The 20198-nt window shown below is 39.6% G+C and overlaps 1 protein-coding gene across 1 annotated transcript; it reads left to right on the top strand.

Annotated features, from left to right (window-relative positions):
• The first annotated feature begins 906 nt into the window (after positions 1-906).
• LOC103428764 (cysteine proteinase mucunain-like) lies at positions 907-4909 on the top strand. The gene is made up of 5 exons (XM_008366882.4): positions 907-1514; positions 3223-3458; positions 3550-3690; positions 3949-4401; positions 4519-4909. Exons 1-5 carry the CDS (start codon positions 1019-1021, stop codon positions 4609-4611), a joined length of 1419 nt encoding a protein of 472 aa, XP_008365104.3. The 5' UTR covers positions 907-1018; the 3' UTR covers positions 4612-4909.
• Positions 4910-20198: the final 15289 nt, after the last annotated feature.

The raw sequence follows: 20198 nt of genomic DNA, 5'->3' as shown, positions 1-20198 counted from the left end.
ATTAAAGTTCTCATAATTATAATCAAATAGATTCACCAGTTCAAAACCCTTAACTTGAGTTAAAAGGAGAACAAAGAATTTTAACGGTGGTCATATTTATGATTTTAAATCTCATCCTAACGGGTCCCACACTGTCTTGTCGGACCGTGATTGGCAGTGGGCTTGGACTTGGGCTTCTCATCCAGCCTATCATATCTCATCCTGATGGTCCCACACTCCTTGTTGTATTCCTATCATCCACTTTCTTATTTTCTCAATAATAAATTACTATTTTTTTTTTTTTTTTGTATTCTCTTAATTTCTTAAAAATAAAAAATAGAAGAAAAGAAAGTGAAAGCAAATAGCCATTTTCTTAATGGGAAGCTTTTTGTATATTGTTTTGATGAAGTTGAATTTATCTTAAGCCTCCACACGATAAATTATCATCTCGTTATAAAAAATTTAGTTTCAACAAAATAAAGAATTTAACTTAAATTGGTAACAAAAACCAACCCAATGATTAAACAACTTTTACCATATAACGTTGTGGCGTTGATGGGTGTGTGACAATAGAATCGAGATCGTCTCCGATGTATCTAGAGTCGATGAATCAGAAGATTCGGAGCGTTAAATAGAAATATGAATTGTTGGTTTCTGTGACGTAAGTCAGTAAAATGGGCTATGAAGGCCACCAAATTTAGAGTGAACGATCTAAATCTTATGATTATTAGACTCTAGACAAGAGATCCGAAGATGATCTTAATTCGTGACAATAAGGATGTGCAATTCAGCTTTTGCCAATTTTATACCAATAAAGTTACAACATTCTATATTTTCTATTCTATTAAAAATAAATCTCATCCAATTATTCTGGAAATTAATATAATTTTAATAAATAAATCCAGAGACCCCGCATCATACTTTTCCCTTTATAAGCACCCCACCACATCTCCGCCTTTCTCGCACACATTCATTTCCTACTTCTCACAACTCCCACCCTTCTCTGTGTGCTTTCTCAGCATACAAACACAGCAAAAACATGGGGCCGTACCGATCGTCGCCCGCCGTGGCGCTCCTCCTCCTCGCGATCTTCACTGTCTCATCGGCCCTCGACATGTCCATCATCTCCTCCGACAACAACCTCGGAGACGGCAAGTCCACGGGCAGCTGGAGGACCGACGATGAGGTGATGTCGATGTACGAGGGGTGGCTGGCGGAGCACGGCAAGGCATACAACGCCCTGGGAGAGAAGGAGCGGCGGTTCCAGATCTTTAAAGACAACCTCAGGTACATCGACGAACAGAACTCCAAGAATCTCAGCTACAAGCTCGGTCTGAACCGGTTCGCCGATCTGTCGAACGAGGAGTACCGGAACACTTACCTTGGCACCAAGACCCGCGCTCAGAAGAAGCGGCTCTCCAACAGGAATACCAAGAGTGACCGGTACGCGCCGCGTGTCGGCGATTCGTTGCCTGACTCCATTGACTGGAGGGAGGAGGGCGCAGTTAACCCAATCAAAGACCAAGGCAGCTGCGGTAAATTTTTATTCTATTTATTTAATAGTTTTTACCTTTTTATTAATTAATTAGGAAATTATTCTGTTTAATGATTAATCGTTGATGTTTCTCTTATTACGTGGTCATAATTCGTTTAGAATTTTGGGTTTGCTTGGTGATATATCAAAGGTGTGTGATTAGGGAGTCGTTGACTTTGATTATCTGGTTGATTATTGCTTAATCAAAGGGGTTTAACCTAAATCAAACATGGAGTATTCACTTAGACAGTTGATTATTCCGAAATCCATAGTTTCAGACATGGATTTTGCAGTTTCCATGTTTCAAGGAATTACCTTATACTTTGAGACCAAATACGTGAACATAATTCCAATTTTTTGTTTGTAAAGATGAAAAAAATTAGAGAAAAATATTTTCCTTCTTTTATGGTAGGAAAAAAATAACAGGTAAAAATATCCGACAGAATAATCTGGGTTGCCTGCGTTAATGAGGGGGAGGATTTTTACAACTTATTACTGTTCTTGTTTCCCCTTGGATTATATTTTTTTGGGTTATGCTAGGGAAACTATTTATTTAAACTAAATTTTGTAAACTATATCATGTGATTATTGATGATTGGATTATTATTAAAGTATTGTGTTTATTTTTTATCTGTGACACATCATATGATTTTCAAATTTGGTTTTAAAACTTAGTCTACCTAGCATTTTTCTGTGTTTTTTTTAATTGTAGGTTCATAGGAATAGGAATAGAGCACGAATCGTGCAAAAAATAAATAAAAATTCAGTTGATTCACTTGATGGGTTTGTTTTGCACATGTCAATAGATATTAGCATACACCAAAGTAATCTGATGAGTTATGTAAATAGAACTTGTCGAGTGATGTCGATGCAACATGTCAATGTATGTCTAGCACATATTACGTTAAACATTTAGTAAGCACAAAAAGGGGCCAATATCAAACATTCAGAGGTTCCTTGGAAGACCTTCACATATATGTATTATGGACTCAGGTGGTCCTGAAGCCACCTTGGTCCTTATTTCCATCCGTCCCTGGGAGGACCCTCATAGTTTTAAAGCATCTCTAAAGGAGAGAGGTTAAAAATCCTACTAGGACTGTTTTGACAAAAAATGGTGCCTTTTTTTTTTTAGTTTCAAAGGAGATGTCAAATCCTACATGAATCAACATTCTCTACTTTGCTGCAACTTTGATTATTTTTTTTTGTTTTATTTTAATGTTGGACCCACATATTTCTTTATTTTTCTTCATTTTTTGATTAATTTATTATTAAATTTTGACCCAATAACAAAAAACATTTTAATTTGATGTTTTGGTTAGAATAAGAGGCTATACAAAATGTTATTTTGCCACATCGACTATAAAAATGAAATTTGATATGGAGGTGGTCTTAATGCCCGACCGCATGATGATTGATATTTTTCCCAAATATTTCTTAACTCTATTGAAGTAAAAGGGTCCTCTTTTGTCATCTCTTTGTAACTCGTTGGTTTTGTGATATATATTCAACTAAGATTAGATAATTTCTTGGATTCGACTAGTACCCGGTTGGATCAATGTATCATAATTACCGGAAAGATAATTGTTTGATGCATTTGCTCTAATCTTACAATGTGTCGCTAGCAAGTGATATATAGCTTCACATATTGTCAAGTTACCTTGGAATCCTTTTTTGAGTAGTAACCAAATGAATTTGATTGTATATTACAGGGAGTTGCTGGGCATTCTCAACTATCTCCGCCGTGGAAGGTATCAATAAGCTAGTGACCGGCGACCTTATCTCACTATCTGAGCAGGAGCTGGTAGACTGCGATACAACATACAATGAAGGATGCAATGGAGGTCTCATGGACTACGCCTTCGAGTTCATCATCAAAAATGGCGGAATTGACAGCGAAGAGGACTATCCTTACAAAGGATACGATGGCACATGTGACCCCTACAGGGTCAGTATTTTTTGTCATTTGCTTAGCTGAAATATTTTTAAAGAGGAGCTACAGTTCTCACTCATTTGGTCATTTGTTTTCTTCTGTGCAGAAAAATGCCAGGGTGGTTTCGATCGACACTTATGAAGATGTTCCTGTAAACAGTGAGAATGCATTGAAAAAGGCTGTTGCCAATCAGCCAATCGCTGTTGCCATTGAAGGAGGTGGCAGAGACTTCCAGTTGTATAACTCCGTAAGTTTTCTTCACTTTATATCGCAAAATCTTTGCAATAAAAAGATAAATGTTCCCTTGTCGCACTTGTGTAGTAAAACAAATACGTATGTTGATGAACAATCTAACAAGAGAACGTTACTCGTCGAAGAATATTTCATTACTTATTATACCAAATAAAGTAGTCAGCAGCTCAAGTCAGTGTGATATGATTGTTTTGACGGCTTCTGAGGAAAATGCATGAACTAATTTGCCACATGGCTTCAAATGCTATTCCAGGGTGTATTTACAGGACGTTGTGGGACGGCATTGGACCATGGTGTGACAGTTGTGGGATACGGCACAGACAAGGGGCTCGATTACTGGATAGTGAGAAACTCATGGGGTGCAAGCTGGGGAGAGAAGGGATACATCAGGATGCAGCGTAATCTGGGCAACACCGCTAATGGGATATGTGGAATTGCCATGGAGCCTTCTTACCCGATAAAGAAAGGCCAGAATCCCCCTAACCCCGGTCCTTCTCCTCCATCTCCGATAAAGCCCCCGTCAGTTTGTGACAACTACTACTCCTGCCCTGAGAGCAACACGTGCTGCTGCATCTACCAGTATGGAAACTATTGCTTTGATTGGGGATGTTGTCCACTTGAAGGTGCCACCTGCTGTGATGACCATTACAGTTGCTGCCCAAGCGAATATCCTGTCTGCGATGTCAATGCCGGAGCTTGTTTGATGGTAAGAACACCTCAACTCCCCATTTCTGATAAATCATGTCGTTTTAATTTTTCATTTTATTTCAGTTGCCGCTCGTTAATTATTTTCTTACATTGTTTTACTTTCTTGTTGAATCAGAGCAAGGGCAATCCCTTGGGAGTGAAGGCATTGAAGCGCACCGCCGCGAAACCCCACTGGGCTGTTGGTGGGGGAAAGAGCAGCAGTGCTTAAGCAAAACACTCAAGCCTTGATGCAGTGGTTTAACAAAATCTAAGAAGGAAGAGACATCCAAGCATTATTGATAATCTCCTCCTTCGTTTATCGTTACCGGCGGATTACGCTCTTAATCGTAATTTATATTCCAAGAAAAGGATTATTTCAGATGCTGATTTGTATATAGGCCTGTATTTATTATTTATAGCATTTGATCAGTTGAAAGACAATACATATTGTTGTCAATTTAGCAAATATGCTCTGTAAATTGTCATGAATTTGGCATTGGCTTTTATGAAAAGTGCTTCGTTCCGAATCCTTAATGTAATTTGCTTAATATATGGAATATGATATTTCATTTGGCCGGAATGTGCTAATACCTACACAGGTTAAATCCTTGTGATAAACTTTTGTGCTTCACAAACAGGCAATTAATTAAGTAAACAACATATGAAGACTACACAAGGGGAATGTTGCATTAGTGTTACTAGTTGTACAGGACGTCTTCCGTTCAATCTTTCCCCTTAATATTGTATGGTATATAACAAATAACAAGATTTAAGGCCTTTTTTTTATAGTCAAAAGTGTTTTTGACCGTGTTTGGTACAAAAACTTAGAAACAACAATATATGCATTGTTACGACCACAACTTTAATTAAGAAACACGTGGTGGGTGTTATTACAAGAAGCACTTGCATTTTTAATAAAAATATCAAAATGCTTATAAAAAAAACACACTTTTGCTAACCGAAACCCTTGTGACTAGTTTTGGTAAAATAAATAAATAAATAAAACCTTTTCAATGAACGCGGTCAAAGACAGATGGAGAGGTTATTTTCATAATCTTTTCAATGAAGGACATGAAAGGAGTACTCCTTTAGGGGAGTTGAGTAACTCAGAAGAGTGTAGAAACTACTCCTTTTATCGTCGAATCAGGAAGGAAGAAGTGGTTGTAGCTTTGAAGAAGATGAAGCATAGAAAAGCAGTGGGCCCAGACGATATACCGATTGAAGTGTGGAAAGCCTTGGGAGAGACAAGTATAGCATGGCTCACTGACCTTTTCAATAGGATTTTGAAAACGAAGAAGATGCCAAACGAGTGGCGAAATAGCACCTTGGTGCCTATTTACAAGAATAAGGGCGACTTACAAAATTGCATGAACTATAGGGGTATTAAGCTAATGAGTCATACAATGAAGCTCTGGGAGAGAGTCATTGAGCATAGATTGAGGCAAGAGACACGAGTTTCGGACAACCAATTCGGGTTCATGCCAGGGCGCTCAACCATGGAGGCAATCTATCACTTACGAAGATTGATGGAAAGATATAGAGATGGGAAAAAGGATTTACACATGGTCTTTATAGATTTGGAAAAAGCGTATGATAGGGTCCCAAGAGACATTCTTTGGAGGATTTTAGAGAAGAAAGGAGTACGAGTAACATATATTCAAGCTATAAAGGATATGTATGAAGGAGCAAAGACTGCCGTAATAACTCATGAAGGACAAACCGAAAGCTTCCCCATAACTGTAGGATTACATCAAGGCTCATCCTTAAGTCCTTACCTTTTTGCGTTGGTAATGGATGAGTTAACAAGACATATTAAAGATGATATTCCTTGGTGTATGCTTTTCGCAGACGATATAGTATTGATAGATGAAACTCAGGAAGGGGTAAATGCCAAGCTTAACCTTTGGAAAGAAGTGTTGGAATCTAAAGGTCTTCGCCTAAGCCGATCAAAGACAGAATATATGGAGTGCAAGTTCAGTGCAAATGGAGGCCAAAATGAGTTAGGGGTAAGGATCGGAGATCAGGAAATACCAAAGAGCGACCGTTTTCGCTACCTAGGATCTATCTTGCAAAAGAACGGAGAATTAGATGGAGATCTCAACTATAGAATACAAGCTGGATGGATGAAGTGGAAGAGTGCATCCGGCGTGTTGTGTGATCGTCGTATGCCACTGAAGCTTAAGGGAAAATTTTATAGGACGGCAATAAGGCCGGCGATGCTGTATGGCACAGAATGTTGGGCGGTGAACCACCAACACGTACACAAAATGGGTGTAGCGGAGATGAGGATGCTTCGTTGGATGTGTGGGCACACGAGAAAGGATAAGATTAGGAATGAGGATATCCGAGGTAAAGTAGGAGTAGCCGAAATTGAAGGAAAACTGAGAGAAAATCGGTTACGGTGGTTTGGACATGTGCAAAGAAGGCCTACTGACGCTCCGGTTAGAAGATGCGACTACGGGACAGAGGTTCAGGGCCGAAGGGGTAGAGGAAGACCTAGGAAAACTTTGGAAGAGACTCTAAGAAAAGACTTAGAGTACTTGGATCTAATGGAGGACATGACACAGGATCAAGCACAATAGCATTCTAAGATTCATATAGCCGACCCGACTCAGTGACTTGGATTTTTCAAGTCTTCAATCGAGAAGTTTTCCCCACTCGGGAAATTAAGGGAACAATACCTCAACCTACATGCTCCACTCACAAAGCTTCAACATACAAGCTTCAACATACAAGCTTCAACAAAAGAAAAATTCAAAGAACTTAGTGAAGAAGGCTTTGGTGTATTTAACACAATACGTTGAAATGAAACAAAGCTTATTTATTGATATCTCTAAGAAGTTACAAATATGTATATATACACGAGTCAAAATAAACAAACAAGAGGGAGCCTTCACAAAGGTTGCTTAGGTCAAGCTTCCTCTTCATGTTTGTAGCATAGTCATGAGCGAGCCGGTGCAACTATTTATTCTCATGCTTGAGCCCTCTAATCTCCTGTTTGAGACTCATCACTTCAGCCGCCAATGATTCAACTTGGCGGGTTCGAGCAAATAGGCGTTGGGCCATATTAGACACAGAACCTGCACACTGAACACTGAGAGCCAGAGAATCCTTAACAGCCAACTCATTAGACGTTTGGAAAGTAATCTGTTATCTCTGGGAGTGAGAAGGTTCCTGGCCACCACCGCAGCGGTCATATCATTCTTTATCACAGAATCCCCAACGGTAAGAGGACCAGTAGGGGATAAGAAGGATGGGCGCCATAAGTTGTCTGGAGAAGGCGTGGCTGCCTCTTCAACAAGGTTCAAGTCAAAACGATGGTCGGAGGGGCCAGACATTTTCAAAGGTGTTGAAGAGAAAAGAGGTCGGACAAATCAAGATCTCAGAAATGCAAGAAGGGAGCTTCTACTGGTGGAGATTCAAGTGTGCCTTGAAACTTAATACCAGCCTCTATAAAAATCCGCACTCGATGGAGCTTCAGAAATCGAAGAGGCGTCTGCTCAGAAATCAAAAAGGCGTTTGCTTTCTCAAAAGCTGGGCTGCTCAGAGACCACGAGGGCCGATCTCAGGAATCGAAGAGGCGTTTGCTTTCTCAAAAGCTGGGCTGCTCAAAGACCACGAAGGTCGATCGCAGAAATCGAAGAGGCGCTTGCTTTCTCAAAAGCTGGGCTGCTCAGAGACCATGAGGGCTGATCTCAGAAATCGAAGAGGCACCTGCTTTTTCAGCCTTGTCAGCACCTGTCACATGCACACTCAACTTTGCGGAAATTACGGGCATTCTGTCGAAGATTTCTAGTGAAGTAGAAAGCACGTGAATGTTACTGTTCAATCATTCACTTTCCACACGCAACATCAGCTCACGGGTACCACATATAACTTTGCCAAAAATCTCTGACAAAGTTTAGACACGTGAAGCTTGCAGCTCCCATTACATCGCTATGACCAAGAAGGGTAAAAGAATAGCAAAGAAACAGCACTAACAAAGTTTAGACACATAAATTTTGAAGGTCTAGCTACCATATTATTACCCACAAGGGTAAAGGAACAGGACCATTGCTGGATAATTGGAAAGTCCCTGTGGGTAAACCTCTGTGCTCCGTGGCAAGGTAGACTAGCAAACAGGCCTAACCTTTACTCACATTCGAGAAAACACTCCCAACAAGATTGTTTGCTTCAAGATCGAAGAGGCACCGTCCTCCGAATCTCGAGAGCCAGACTCCCAACATGATTACTTTCTCAAAAAGCGACGAGACACCGCTCTCCGAATCTCGAGAGCCAGACTCCTAGCAGGATTGCTTTCTCAAAAATCGAAGAGGCACCGTTCTCCGAATCTCGAGAGACAGATCCCCGACAGGATTGCTTGTTCGAAAACCGAAGAGGCACCGCTTTCTCAACTTCGAGAGCCCCTTAGATAAAGCTTGTCTGTAATCCTCACACCGCTTTCTCAACTTCGAGAGCCAGATCTCCTTGGATAAAGCTTGTCTGTAATCTTCACACGTAACATCAGCTTTCCAGATACCATAGACCACTTTTTCAAAGTGCTTTGACAGAGTTAAAACACGTGAAGCTGGCAGCTCCCACTACCGTACTATGACCAAGCAGGGTAAAAGAATAGTATTACTCCTTGTTAGGGAGACTCCTATATATGTCGACCTCAATCCTCAACGGACAGGCAGCCATGCAAAAATGCTCAACCCTTCCTCATATCTGAGAGGGCACTCCCAACGAAGCCTCTCGAAATACTCAGCTCTCTTTCCTCCCGAGAATACCTCTGCAAACAAGCTACACTAGAGCAAGAATATCTCATATCATCAGGGTTAAAAGCAAGAGTATCCCATATCATGCTTTTTCCCGGTCTTTTCCTTTGGCCTTGTTCTTACCTGCAAGACAAGGAGAAAGAGAGCAATCAGTCAGCACTTGGAATCAAGCTCCCAGTCCGGAACTGACTGCCTGGAACCCCATTGCTCTCGAGTACTCATCTTCAACATCTTATGCTTCCCGAGAAGATACCACATCTGTCTGAGGAACAAATAGGGCAAGTGAGAAGGATACAAGGAAGCATGTGGAGACAAGCACAACAAAACATGTGCCGATACATCCACTACTTTGTCAACAGCAAAAGTATCCCATATCAGCAGGGTCGAACGTACTCTAAATTTGATGGACTTGTTTTGACCCTCAAATTCTTCAGTCGGCCTTATACTCTGGCGGAAACAAGAAAACCCTCCAGCCCAGTTCAAGAATAAGCCTGTGGAAAGTTACTTCTTCAAAAGCAAAAGTATCTCATATCACATTTTCTCCTTTTCTTCTTTTTATCCTTCATGCTACCTACAAGATAAGGAGAAGGATAACAATCAGCCAGAACTCGAAATCAAACTTCTGATCTGTGACTGATTGCTTGGAGCTCTGATTGCTTACCTTGTCTGTCACCTCTTTCAGCAGATCCCCTAGCTCGGCGACTTGGGGGACTCCTACTACATGGTTTGTATCGCGCTTAACCAAGCCTGAAACTACAAGTAAGCGTCAAGTGAAATTGATACATTACCTTGTGCATCTCCACCAGTTAAAGATATCACCCCTGGAGGGAGGAAGAGTACTTCCAAAGAAGATGCCACATCTACCTATGAGACAGATAAGGCAAGTGAAGACGATACCACACTTCGGTACTTAAAAGTTTCGTGATTACAAGATCATTCTTCCACAATATTTCCTAATGTCATTTGTACTAAATCATTCACTTGTACTCACTAAAGGAGAGCTTGAACCTATATACTGTGTAAACCCTTCACAATTAATGAGAACTCCTTTACTCCGTGGACGTAGCCAATCTGGGTGAACCACATACATCTTGTGTGTGCTTCCTGTCTCTATCCATTTACATACTTATCCACACTAATGATCGGAGCAATCTAGCGAAGATCACAAACTTAATATTTAAGATGATATTCTTTGGTGTATGCTTTTCGCAAACGATATAGTGTTGATAGATGAAACGCAGGAAGGGGTAAACGCGAAGCTTAACCTTTGGATAGAAGTGTTGGAATCTAAAGGTCCTCGCCTAAGCCGATCAAAGACAGAATATATGGAGTGCAAGTTCAGTGCAAACGGAGGCCAAAATGAGTTAGGGGTGAGGATTGGAGATCAGGAAATACCAAAGAGTGACCGTTTTCGCTACCTATGATCTATCTTGCAAAAGAACGGAGAATTTGATGGAGATCTCACCCATAGAATACAAGCTGGATGGATGAAGTGGAAGAGTGCATCCGGCGTGTTGTGTGACCGTCGTAGGCCACTGAAGCTCAAGGGAAAATTTTATAGGACGACAATAAGGCCGGCAATGCTGTATGGCATAGAATGTTGGGTGGTGAAGCATCAACACGTAGGTGTAGTGGAGATGAGGATGCTTCGTTGGATGTGTGGGCACACGAGAAAGGATAAGATTAGGAATGAGGATATCCGAGGTAAAGTAGGAGTAGCCGAAATTGAAGGAAAGAGGAGGGAAAATCGGTTACAGTGGTTTGGACATGTGCAAAGAAGGCCTACTGACGCTCCGGTTCGAAGATGTGACCACGGGACAGAGGTTCAGGGCCGAAGGGGTAGAGGAAGACCTAGGAAAACTTTGGAAGAGACCCTAAGAAAAGACTTAGAGTACTTGGATCTAACGGAGAACATGACACAAAATCGAGCGCCATGGCGTTCTAGGATTCATATAGCCAACCCCACTTAGTGGGAAAAAGCTTTGTTGTTGTTGTTGTTTTGATAGATTCTTGATTCAGCGTGGGAATAGTAAGATACACATCTTTTCTCTTAGGTTGTGCCGTGTCTTCTCTGCCAATGCCACAGCACGGGGATTTGATGAAGAGCTCTATCAAATATTTTCGTGGATTTATAACGTGGTAAGATGTAATGTTGAAGTACTTGAATTTGAGTTGGTCGAAGCAGGTTACATACAAGATTATGAGGGGGCACTGTTAGAATCTCCTTCTTGCGTATTTTCTTGTCGTTCTTTGAGGTCTCTACGTCTGAGTTTAAGGTACGGCATTATTAAATCACCATTATCCTCTCCCTCCTCTAATAATATTGTGTTCTTGAGATTGAACTTTGTTACTTTAGAGGAAGGTTTTTGCAAATGGATCTCATGTTGTTGCAAATGCATTATGGATATCTGGCTTGAAAGTGTTAAGGGGATAGAAAATATCACCATTGAGAGTTCTTCTTTGGAATCATTTGAGGTTTCTGGTGTGGGCCTCCTCTAAAAAAAAGTTTTTGGTGAGAAACTTGAACATATTAGCATTGACTGGTCACATAATTCCCCTAATGACAGATTATTTGTTATCTGCTCCAAATCTTAAGTACTTGAGTTGGATAGGGAATGTGATGAATAACAATCTGAATTTTGGGGAACTCTTGCGTTTAGAAACAGTTAAGCTCTCTCATCGATTTGGCGTGTATGACTTGGACAGTGCATTCAAGTTCCTTTACAGTATACGCAGGGTTAAATTTCTAATTCTGGACGAAGCGACCATGAAGGTACATGAAATGAGAATTCTACCATTGTTCTGCTAGTTGGAAAGAATAATCGGTACATAATATGATTTGTATTTTAATTTTATGTTTGCAGGTTCTGTTTAGAGGTCTTGTGCCAGGACCATTGCATGACGTTACATTTCTGCGTATAGAATTTGAAGAACTCATTGAAGATGACATAATCCCGACACTGGTCTCTCTTTTTAAAGCAGTGCCAAACTTAAATACTTTGCATATAAGGAGAAAATTCTTTCACTACCAAGAAACTCATGTAAGTGAAATTTTTATGCGCAACTTAGTTTTTACCATGTTTCCTTGTCTGTGTTTTTCGGTTTTGCAATCAATTGGTTTTTACTATATTAATCTTTCTCTTTCCTTTGCAGTCATCTTTGTTTAGTAAGAGTTATTGGGAACTCCAGAACCTTGCTTTTGTTTCTCAACTTAAGCAGGTTACAATGGATCTTACTTACAAGTCGAATGGGATTGAGTTAGCAAAGTATATGCTGAAGCATGCTAGTAATTTGAAAAAAAATGGTCGTAAACTATTCATGTGATGATCATCCAAATTTGAAGCGAATCTTGACTGAAAGGACGATTGCTTCCAAAGCTACAGTTGTTCAGGATGACATAAAATGGCTCCATAGTTGTTATCTTTGTGGACTTAGATGGTTTGAATGCAGCCTTGGCTTTAGATGCAATGTCAACTCTCGCGGTTTACGCATGAACTCTCTCGCAGCATTTGATTGAATTTGGAGTTACTGGTTTTACTTTCTGTCTTTATGTACTTCATAGTTATATTTGTATGAAGTTTACAATTATGTTATTACTGTTGCTGATATGTAGATTCAGTCATGACTTTGGCTGTGGCTTTTGTGAAGTGCTTTCTATTGTAATTTGCTCAATGGATGCACCATGATGTATTTCATTTTTATTGGCCAAAATTTGCTTACATAGTGCAAATATTAAGTAGCCAATAGAAATGAAATACATGTCTCAAACTCAGTTCTTATTGAAACCGGTTTGTATGGATGGGTTGTATGCATAAGTTGTCATCCTCACTTTAGCTAAGTCATAGGCTAAAGTCATTTTCCATAGCTTGTCATTCACCTTACATCAACCTCACCTTCCATAACTTGTCATTCACCTTACATCAACCTTTTCATAGCTTGTCATTCACCTTACATCAACCTTTCTTAGTTGCTTGTAAAAGCTTCTTTACTTGTAATTTAGTTTTTGCTTTTTCACTTGTTAGGGCAGATTTTAGGGATTGTGTTTGTGTAGTTATCCTACAATCTATTGTAGCTTTCTTTTTGCTCTCTATAAGAGTTGCCTTCATTCTCTTGTAACATTCATAATGAAATATACAACAAATATTGAAACCAAAACTTAACATGGTATCAGAGCAGGAACCATAGGGTCTTGACTCTGTTCGTTTTTTTTACTTCTTCATTTGCTCATCATCGATAAAGATGGCAGAAGAAAATGTGTCTAGTGCCGACAGTGCCTCATTCTCCTCCCCAAACTTAACCCAAGGGGTTGAGAACAATCCAAATCAACGACTCTGCTCAGTGCTACTGAACGAGTTCAACTACCTTCCTTGGTCAAGAGTTGTGTCACTTGCTCTAGGAGGAAGATCGAAGCTAGGGTTTATCAATGGAAGCTCTGAGCCCCCAGAATCCACTTCACCAACTTACGATGCATGGCATACTACTGATCAGCTGTTCATGTCCTGGTTACTTAACTCTATGGAGCCAAAACTGTCTGAGCTTTTCAGCTACTCAGAGTCTTCCCTTCTCCTATGGCAGCTAAAATAACTCAGTTCGCATCTTTCAACTAAAGAAGAGTGTGGCTAGTTTAAAGCAAGGTGATCTCTCATTTGTTCAACACCTTGGAAGTATGAAATCCATGTGGAATGAACTCGATATGTATCGTCCACACACGACTGATTCTGCTTTGCTACTGAAGAGGGCTGATGAAGACAAGGTTTTTCAACTCTTAGCAAGCTTGGGAGCGGAGTATGAAGACATGCGTAGTCACTTGTTAATGACTCAAGAGCTGCTCTCATTTACCACTGTGTGTCATGCAGTCCAGAGAGAAGAAACTCGACGAAGAGTGATGAACGTTGAGCCCAATTCCAACTCTGAAGCTAGGGTTTTCACGACAAATCACAAAGCAACTGGTGATAGGGTTCTTGGCAAGAAAGCAAACTAGAAATGTTCTTATTGCAACATGAAGGGACATTTGAGAGAAAAATGTTGGATTCTTCATCCGGAGTTAAAGCATAAGTTTGATAAGTAAGGCAGGATGATCAAAGATGGGAAGGGTGGAGTCACTCCAAAAGCATTTCATTCAACTTGTTCCTCAGCTGATGGGATGACCAATTTCTCAACAAATCATGTGTCCTTGATCAACGAGTTTGCTGTTTTTCTTCAAAAGAAGCAAGGAAGCACTGAATGTGATGAAATGACACCTGAAAACCCTACTGCAATGCTAAGGAAATTTGCTGGATTCTTGGATGACTCAGAGAACACATTGAAATGCAATATTCCAGGTATTATCAATGCCATTTCCACTGCTCTTAATGCAAATGTTACACATGATTTTTGGATTATTGACTATGGTGCCACTGATCATATAACTAATAAACCTTCTAGTCTCCACGATTTTCAAAGAACTATTGATCCAATTCATGTATCTGTTGCAAATGGGAAAGGGGAACCTATTCTAGGGAAAGGAGAGATTAGATTGCTAAGTGAGCATACTAATTCCACTGCTCTCTATGTACCTTCTTTTCCTTTTCAGCTCTTGTCAATAGGAAAAATCACAAAAACCTTAGACTGTCTTGCCATATTTTTCCCTCACATTGTTGTGTTTCAAGACCGAGTTACTCAGAAGAAGATTGGTGAAGGGTTCTTCTCGAATGAACTCTACTATCTCTCAAAAGAGTCAAATTTTGTCAAAAAGCTTAGTGTCAACTTAAGTCAAGTTCAGGAACACCAACTCTGGCATCAACGCCTTGCCCATCCCTCAGAACATGTGATGACCAAGTTGTTTCCCTTTTTTTTTGTAAAAACACACTAGAGTGTGAAACTTGTCAAATGTCAAAAGCCACTAGACTTCCTTTTGTTTCCTCTAATTCTAGAACTAGTAAACTTTTTGAGCTTGTTCACTCTAATATTTTGGGTCCTTCTCGTGTAGAATCCTTTGATGGGTATAGATATTATGTTACATTTATAGATGACTATTCTAGAGTAACCTGGTTGTATCTTTTAAAACTTAAAAGTGATTTGTTTGATGCTTTTAAGGACTTTCACAACCTAATCACTAATCAATTTTCATCTAAGTTATATATTTTAAGATCAGATAATGGTACCGAGTACACTTCCAATAACATGAGTAATTACTTGAGCAATCATGACATTTTGCATCAAACTAGTTGTGTTGGTACACCACAACAAAATGGTGTGGCAGAGAGAAAGAATCGAGACTTAATGGAGAAGACTCGATCACTTATGATCCAAATGAATGTTCCTAAGAAATTTTGGTCTCAAGCTCTACTCACTGCCACGTACATCATTAATAGACTGCCAACTCGGGTATTGAATACTAAATCTCTTTTTGAAGTTATGAAGGGTAGACCTATAAGCTTATCTCACTTCAGGACCTTTGGTTGTACTTGTTATGTGCACATTCAAGCTCTCCATCGTGACAAACTCGACCCTCGAGCTGTCAAATGTGTGTTTATGGGATACGCCAGTTCTCAAAAGGGTTACAAAGTGTACAACCCTAACACGGGGAAGCTGGCAGTCTCTAGAGATGTGCAATTTGATGAATATTCACCTTATTTCCACAAAGGGTTGGAGACTAATGCTAATATGGAAGATCTTATGGACCTATTTCCACTACCTATTACAGCAAAAATTCATGAAGTCACTTCTGCTCATATCAGCACTGATAATTCTCAACTCACTGAGAGTGTAACTGATGCAGTGCCAAGCTCATCTGAACCATCAGAAGCTCAACCAAATCAGCAAGCTATAAGTGCACCAAGAAGAAATCCTACACGAGATAGACATCCACCAGTAAGGTTACAAGAGTATGTTACTTACACTGCAAGGCATCCTATCTTTGTAGCCATTTCTTATCACAGATTCTCATATTCTCATACTTCTTTCCTTAACGAAGTGTCCCACATTTTCGAACCAAGGAATTTTCATGAAGCCACATGTATGCCTAAGTGGCAATATGCTATGACTAAAGAGCTTTAAGCTCTGAATGACAACCAGACATGGAGTGTGGTGGATCTTCCAAATGGCAAGAAGGTCATGAGAAGTAGGTGGATATATAAGACCAAATTCAACTCCAATGGAAACATTGAAAGACACAAGGCACGGTTAGTAGCTCAAGGCTTTACTCAAACTTATAACATTGACTATAAGGAGACCTTTGCTCCTGTTGCCAAACTGAACACGGTGAGAGTATTGTTGTATGTGGCAGTCAATAATGCATGGCCCTTATTCCAAATGGATATGAAGAATGCATTTCTTCATAGGGATCTTGAAGAAGAAGTATACATGAAGTTGCCTCCTGGTCATCCAAGAGAAAATGAACCTAACAAGGTCTGCAAACTTCACAAAGCCATATATGGTCTCAAACAGTCCCCTCGAGCTTGGTATTCGAAGCTTAGTTCATTCCTTGAAGCTGCAGGGTTCAAAAGGAGTCATGCTAACTCTTCTTTGTTTGTTCGAAGTAGTATTGCTGGCAAATTGGTTGTGCTTATATATGTTGACGACCTAATTATTACATGTGACAATATAAGTGAAATCAAGACGCTTAAGCAGTCACTTCACCAAAAATTTTCCATTAAAGACTTAGGGCCCTTGAAATACTTTCTTGGAATTGAGGTGGCTACCTCTTCAAAGGGATTGTTCTTGAATCAAAGAAAGCATGTTCTCGATCTTCTAGATGAAGCTAACATGATGGAATGTAAACCAGCTCGGACACCCCTAGCTAGCAAACTTCAGTGGCATGAAAAAGGTGAACCTCTCTCGGACCCTAGTGTTTATCATGGTTGGGAAACTTATTTATCTCACCATTACTAGGCCTGATATCTCATATTCAGTTAGCCTAGCCAGTCAGTTCATGCATTCTCATACTCTAGTTCACTGGGAAATCGTCAAGAGAATACTTCGATATCTCAAGCGCTCAGTAGGAAGGGGGATAATTATGAAGAACAATGGATCAAATCACATCTTGGCCTACACAAATGTTGACTGGGCTGGAAATGCCCTTGATTGAAAATCCACAACAGGTTTTTGCACATTTGTTGGAGGGAACCTTGTCACTTGGAAGAGCAAGAAACAAACTGTTATTGCTCGATCTAGTGCTGAAGCTTAGTATAGGGCTATGGTAGCAACAGCCTGTGAACTCATATGGTTGAAAGGTCTTATTTCCGAGCTCAGATTCACAAGCATGGCACCTATGTCCTTGTATTGTGATAACCAAGCTGCCATGGAGATTGCCTCCAATCCAATATTCCGTGAAAGGACCAAACATATTGAAGTTGAATGCCATTATATTCGTGCTCAAGTTCAATCCAAGGTGATAGACACCGTGTTCACACGCAGCCACAATCAACTTGCTGATTTATTCACAAAAGCACTAAACTCTACTCCGTTTCAGCATTTGTTGTGCAAGCTTGGATAAATCAATCCCTTTGATCCAACTTGAGGGGTGGTATTGAAACCGGTTTGTATGGATGAGTTGTATGTATGAGTTGTCATCCTCACTTTAGTTAAGTCATAGGCTAAAGTCACTTTCCATAGCTTGTCATTCACCTTACATCAACCTTTCCATAGCTTGTCATTCATCTTACATCAACCTTTCTTAGTTGCTTGTAAAAGCTTCTCTACTTGTAATTTGGTTTTTGCTTTTCCACTTGTTAGGACATATTTTAGGGATTGTGTTTGTGTAGTTATCCTACAATCTATTGTAGCTTTCTTTTCGCTCTCTATAAGAGTTGCATTCACTCTCTTATAACATTCATAATGAAATATACAACAAATATTGAAACCAAAACTCAACAGTTCTCCTTTATCCTCAATATTGCTTGCGTAAAAATAATAAGTTCAAAACACACAGAAATTTAAATAGTCTCTACATTTCGTTAAGTTGTTTCCACCAAAATTCTGAAATTTCAGCGGGGCCAAATAATTGTTCAATATTTCGGAATATGTTGCCTAACGTTGGTTTCAGAAGCCAATTTTATTCTTTTCAAGGCCTTGTGTTCGATGGTTATTAATTGATTTTCCGGAAAAATGGTTTGAGAATCCATAAACTGAATTTATTTATCCTTTCATGATTTTATGTACTGCAGTCTGCGGACATCCTTTGAATATCAAATCGTCTATTGCTTTTCATCTTTTTTTTTTCTTTTTTGAAAAGTTATTTTTGCTTCAGCTGATGCGCATATGATGGGAAAATTGGAAAAATATATACAAGCAACACCAAGTAATTATATTTGAAATACAAACTCGATCAAAACCTTAATTGAGAAAGTAATAATGGGAAAGGCTCTTTTTATGTATTGCATTTGATCAGTTGAAAGACATACAGATTCTTCAATTACCAATATGCTCTGTAACTCAAGTCATGAATTAGGGGTTGGCTTATTGAAATTGTATTTTCATTACTTAATCAATAAGATTACAAACAAGTATTTATATACAAGATACTAACACTCTTGTATTGACGACTCACCCTAACTAACCAACCATACAAAATATAACTGAAATAACAAAACTTAACAATACTAAGTTTTTTCCTTTACAATATTACCCCTAATATCCCCCTCAAACTAAACTTAGGAAATCTTAGTGAAAGTTTGTCTCTAACAAGAAGAAATTGAGCTTTAGGCAAAGATTTGGTACAAATGTCTGCTATTTGATCTTGAGTGCAGATGAAATGAACAGAGACTTCCTTGGAAAGAACTTTCTCTCGAATGTAGTGGTAATCAATTTTCACATGTTTGGTCCAGGCATGAAAAGTGGGATTCTTTGCAAGAGATATAGCAAAGATGTTATCACACCAAAGCTTATGAGGACAAGACATAATCAATCAAACATCAGTTAATAACTTGCAGATCCAGGTGATCTCAGCAGCAATGTTAGCAAGAGACCTATATTCAGCTTCAGTTGAGGAGCGGGCAACTGTTGGCTGTTTCTTGGCACTCTACCTTATGATAGAATCTCCCAAAAAGATGAAAAAAAACCCCCAAGAGATCGTCTATCTATATGGCAACCTACCCAATCTGCATTCGAGAAAGCATTGATGCTAAAAGGTATTGAAGACTGTGGAAACCAAAGACCAAGGTCAAGAGTACCCCTTAGGTACCTGAGAATCCGTTTAACTACTTTAAAATGTGATTCTCTGGGATGTTGTTTTCTCAAAAATTGAAGAGGCACCGTTCTCCGAATCTCGAGAGCTAGATCCCCGACATGATTACTTGTTCGAAAATCGAAGAGGCATCGCTCTCCGAACTTCGAGAGTCAGATTTCCTTGGATAAAGCTTGTCTGCAATCTTTACACGCAACATTAGCTTTCCAGATACCACAGACCACTTTTTCAAAGTGCTCTGACAAAATTAAAACACGTGAATCTTGTAGCTCCCACTACATTGCCATGACCGAGAAGGGTAAAGGAACAACATTACTACTCGCTGTTGGGACAATTCCTATATATGTCGACTTTTATCCTCCACAGCCAGGCAAACCTACAAATAAAAAAATGCACAACTTTTCTTCACATCCGAGAGGACACTCTCAGCAAATTCTCTCGAAATACTCAGCTTCTTTTTCCCCCAATAATACCTCTGCAAACAAGCCACACCAAAGCAAAAGTATCTCATATCATCAGGGTTGAAAGCAAGAGTATCCCATATCTTGCTGTTTCCCTGTCTTTTTCTTTGCCCTTGTTCTTACCTGCAAGACAAGGAGAAAGAGAGCAATTAGTCATCACTTGGAATCAAGCTTCCAGTTAGAAACTGACTACCTGGAACTCCTTGCCTGATTACTTACTTGGAACTCATCTTCAACATCTTATGCTTCCAGAAAAGATACCACATCTGCCTAAGGAACAGATAGGGCAAGTGAGAAGGATATAAGGAAACATGTGGAGACAAGCGCAACAGAACAGGTGCCGATTCATCTATTACTTTGTCAACAACAAAAGTATCACATATCATCAAGGTCGAACGCACTCTTGATTTGATGGACTTGTTTTGACCCTCAA

Source organism: Malus domestica, chromosome 08, assembly GCF_042453785.1.
Source record: "Malus domestica chromosome 08, GDT2T_hap1".
In the NCBI taxonomy this organism is placed as follows: domain Eukaryota; kingdom Viridiplantae; phylum Streptophyta; class Magnoliopsida; order Rosales; family Rosaceae; genus Malus; species Malus domestica.
This window is presented reverse-complemented; position numbering and strand designations above follow the sequence as displayed.